The sequence below is a fragment of the Crocuta crocuta genome, unplaced genomic scaffold (assembly GCF_008692635.1).
Source record: "Crocuta crocuta isolate KB4526 unplaced genomic scaffold, BGI_CrCroc_1.0 scaffold687, whole genome shotgun sequence".
NCBI classification, from domain to species: domain Eukaryota; kingdom Metazoa; phylum Chordata; class Mammalia; order Carnivora; family Hyaenidae; genus Crocuta; species Crocuta crocuta.
Window position 1 is genome coordinate 1,479,717 of NW_027530182.1, and position 4,271 is coordinate 1,483,987.

Sequence of the window (4,271 nt, forward strand, 5' to 3'; positions counted from 1 at the left end):
TTATTTTATTTTATTATTTTATTATATTCTATTTTATTATCATTCCATTTATTTTATTTTATTTTATATCAGAAATTTTTTTAATGTTTATTTATTTTGAGAGACAGACAGAGTGCTAGCAGGGGAGGGGCAGAGAGAGAGGAGGACAGAATCTGAAGCGGGTTCTAGGCTCTGAGCTATCAGCACAGAGCCTGATGCAGAGCTTGAATCCACAAGCAGTGAGATCATATCTGAGCTGAAGTTCGAGGCTCAACCGACTAGGCCACCAGGTGCCCCTCTTCATCAGCTTTTAAATATGCTTAAGTTTCTTATGTATTAAAAAAAAGCAAAACTCTTATCCAACTTCATTCTTCTTTCCAACTTCTTCCCTTTATTTCTTCTTCCCTTCTTACCAGGAAAGGGTTGTCTAAACCTCCTGTTTCCACGGACTTACCTCACATTCAATTAGGACAAAAAACAAAATTCAGGCTGCTGCTTCAACCTAATCCAGTCTGAGTTATAACAGATTTCATCAAGGTCACCAATGACCTCTATGCCCGTTGAACAGTATTTGGTCTCCATTTTGTTCGAATATTCTGTGACATTAGACATAATTGACAACTCTGTCTTTGGAATGTTCTCGGTTTTCATGACACTATACTTTTCTGTTTTTCTTTCTCTTTTTTCAATCTTCTTTGCTGTTTTTTTTTTTCTATTAACTTCTGTAGTTCCTTAAGGCCTTGTCCTAGGTTCTTTTCTCTTCTTGCCTAATGTCCTGTAGGTAAGCCTCAGGAAGTATCTGCAGGTGATTTCCAAACCTATTCCTGACTTCTGAGTTTTATACCATTATGTCCAGCTGCCTCCCATATTTTTCTATTTTATTTGTTCTTTGTTAATTCAAATTTATTTATTTAAAACCTATTTGTCATGTGTTGTGCTAGTGCTGCGAATGTCCTGAAAGCTATTTCCAGTGGAATGTGATCAAAACAGAATTCAATTGTTATCCCTGCCAAAAAAAAAAAAAAAAAAACCCAAACAAAAAAAAAAAAANACAGCCAATATAAGATTTTTTCTACCTTTATTGTTCTCACTGTAGTACTGAAATCTGCCAGTTCTTCTAGCCTGAAACTTGGGATCACTCTTGACTTCTCCTTCTACCTAAGCATTTACCCAAGGTCATCAATTCTATCCAATCCAATCCAATCCAGTCCAATCCAGTTACATCTAATCTAGTTTAATCTGTTGAAGTCTTAACCCAATGCAGTGTCCCAACGCCTGGCTGTTCCATCTTCTAAATATGTTGATCCCATCCTTCCTTTTCACGACTAAGAGCCTGTGAGGTCATACTGTATTGACTTTTGACCACCATCTGGCCATTTGCCACATGACTGCAATTTTGATCTTGTAAAGTGTTTCCTAATTCCTCTTTGTCTCAGTTTTCTTATCTGTAAAATTGGGATAATAATAGCCCTTCCCTCTTGGGTTGCTGTGAGGATAAAAATAATTATTATGTTTAAAATGGTGTCAGGCACTAAGCTCTCAATAAATCGTTATCGAGACCTTACACAGAATTACATTCAGCCAAATCAAAGGTATGATTAAGACAGAGGTTTATTAATAATAGATTTGAATGGAGTAATTATTAGCTTGTTTATACTTAATAGTGCCATGTATGTTATGTTCACACAAATCTATAACTCTTATAATACATGACCTTATTATGTGTAATTGTTTTCTTAATTAAAAGGCTAAGAAGCACCAGGCCTTTCTAGTAGAGACATGTGAAAATAACGTGAAAGAATTGGAATCGATCTTGGACAGCTTTACTGTGTCGGGCCAGTGGACATCAGGTTAGTTGAAGGTATAAGATGACAGTTGCATCTGTCAATGTTCCAAAGTCACTACATTTTGGGAATTCTGCAGATGCCTCTTCCAGTCCCTTATCTCAACGTGTTTCGATTTGATGACATGATAAGAGCGGTTCTCACAGCGGTCAGTTGGCCTAGCTGGCTGAGAAAGGGTGACGGAATGTGGACCTGCTGCTGCCCTCCCAGAACTTGATTTACAAGTGTTGGGGTCTGTATGATTGGACAGACAAGGGCTCACTTGCTGTGTTCTGAATCCAACTGAGAAAAGAGTCCTTACAGTATACCTGCGAGGGGAACAGATGTTTCCATCAAACTGAGCCAAATTCTGAGGCAACCTTCAACAACTTAAAGGTCATGCATTCAAAAGGTTATGTAGGACACAGCCTGTAACATAGTGCATATGCTAAGCTGGTTTTCGCTTTCGCTTTCTGCTCCCCTACGTACACTCTGCAGGTCGGAGTGCTTAGGAAAAATGTTTTGGTTTTAGTATTAGCGTGGCTATTAAGATAAAGAAGTATAAAAATTGTATATTAGGTAGGCATATTTTGGGAACTAGTGGAAACATTGGCCGGCTAATGAATGCTGTTCACGATTTTCTTCTTCCTTCATTTTTTTGTGTTTATGCCATTATGTTTGTCAGAGTAGCTTTCACTTGAATACTTTTACTTTTCTACCTCAATTTTCTTTTTTCCTACTGTCAGCATCGAGTTATTTAGTTGTTTTCTGACCCAATTGTGTTCTTCAAAAAGCATGTAAAATTAAATTCATTACACTTTAAAATTGAACTCCTGGACTCAGTTATTTGAAGGAGTCAAACAGATATTTGGCAAATGAGGGCTTTAGGAACTTGTAAGTTCAGGAACATTCGTTGTGCTTTAAAAGCAGAGGGCTATATGATCGGGGCCCATTTGTACCTTATAGATCTGCAGATTTGTGCTGGTGAACTGTTAGAAATTTAGAAATATCTGTTTTTTTTTTTTTTGTCTCCTGTTTTCCTTTATACTATTTTAGACATAATTATAAAATTAACAGGTAACTTTTTTTTTAAATTAAAAACTTCCCCCCAAACATTAGTGTTTCATGGTTTGCTACTGTGGAAAAATCAAGGTGTATAAAATGGCATAAAAATATAGATATCCTTGGGGTGTCTGGGTGGGTTAGTTGGTTGTGTGTCCGAACTGGGCCCAGGTGGTAATCTTGCGGTTCTTGAGTTTGGGCCCTGTACTGTCAGTTCAGATCCTGTGTCCCCCCTCCCTGCACTTTCGCTGCCTCCTCCCACCCCCGTTTGTGCTCTTCCTCTCTCAAAAGTAAATACACATTAAAAAAAAATAGATATCCAGTGTTCAATTATATTTGGTAAAGCTGTGGAGACTGAAATTTTCTGCTGTAAGGCTGAGATGTGTTGCTTAGTGGTGTTATGAGCTTTAAAAATGGTTAAATTATCATAGTATATCTGATACGTGTTACTTTAAATATTTCCTCAGAGTTGAATTCAAAAAACTAAAAATATTGAGGTCATATCTCCTTTGAATTTTAAAATGAAATAGTTGATAACAAAGCAACTCACAAGCTATCACTAAGCCTATAGGAAAAGACTATTAACGTTTTTCTTTTTCTTTTCATCTTTCAGTAATCATCTTTTTTAAACTCCTGGTTTCCCATATAAATGCACACTCTATATATCATAGAGAAGACATTTCTGGAAAAGGGACCGCATGGTGAATTGGTGATATTTCTATTGCTGTGGAGTGGGTTTTGTTTCCGTACGGTGCTGGTTATTTACTGTTTTGCCCACCAAGAGCCATTTTTCTCTGAACTGTGGATATTTACGGAAATGTGGACATGTTCAGAGGACCAGTAAGCTAGGATAGGGCAGCAAGAACAAGTAAGGGAGACCAGTGCCCTGTCTAAGCCTTACGGGCCCAGTGGAGGGCACATTGTCACAATACAAGCCACAGCTGTGGAAGGGAACATGCCTGACAAGAGGAGCGGCTGCCCGGAATGCACCAGAGCAGAGGAAACAGAGGAATCAAACACCATGACCTTCTTTTCTTTCCTTTTTTTCTTTCTTCCTCCACCCTCTTAACCTCCTGCTGCTGCACTCACTGTCCAAATCCAGCCAGAAGCCAGAGGGCAGAGGAGCCCAGATCACACAGTCTGTAGAGGTCAGCCTTTACAAGGCAAAGCGTTTTTTGTTAAAGTAATGTAACAAAATCTGCCATTTCTGGAAATATCTTGGTTAAATTCTCATCTGATGAACTCTTCTGAGTGTGCCATCTCTTTTCCTGCTGGCACCCTGACTCATACCTTTACATGCTTGGGACCAGCTTTCCCTCTGGCCCTCGGCTTCCACAAAACAGCCCTGTAAAACTGTGAAGCATTCCCTGAACCAGTGTAAGGTTAGGGCTTTGTTACTTCACCCAA

General features: G+C 38.6%; 1 protein-coding gene across 1 annotated transcript in view; it reads left to right on the forward strand.

Annotated features, from left to right (window-relative positions):
• Positions 1–4,271, forward strand: part of CCDC171 (coiled-coil domain containing 171) — a 285,435-nt gene that overhangs the window by 89,033 nt on the left and 192,131 nt on the right. The window contains exon 11 of the mRNA XM_077765058.1: positions 1,727–1,829. Within this exon, the coding sequence (XP_077621184.1) occupies positions 1,727–1,829 (103 nt within the window). The remainder of the gene's footprint in view (positions 1–1,726; positions 1,830–4,271) is intronic.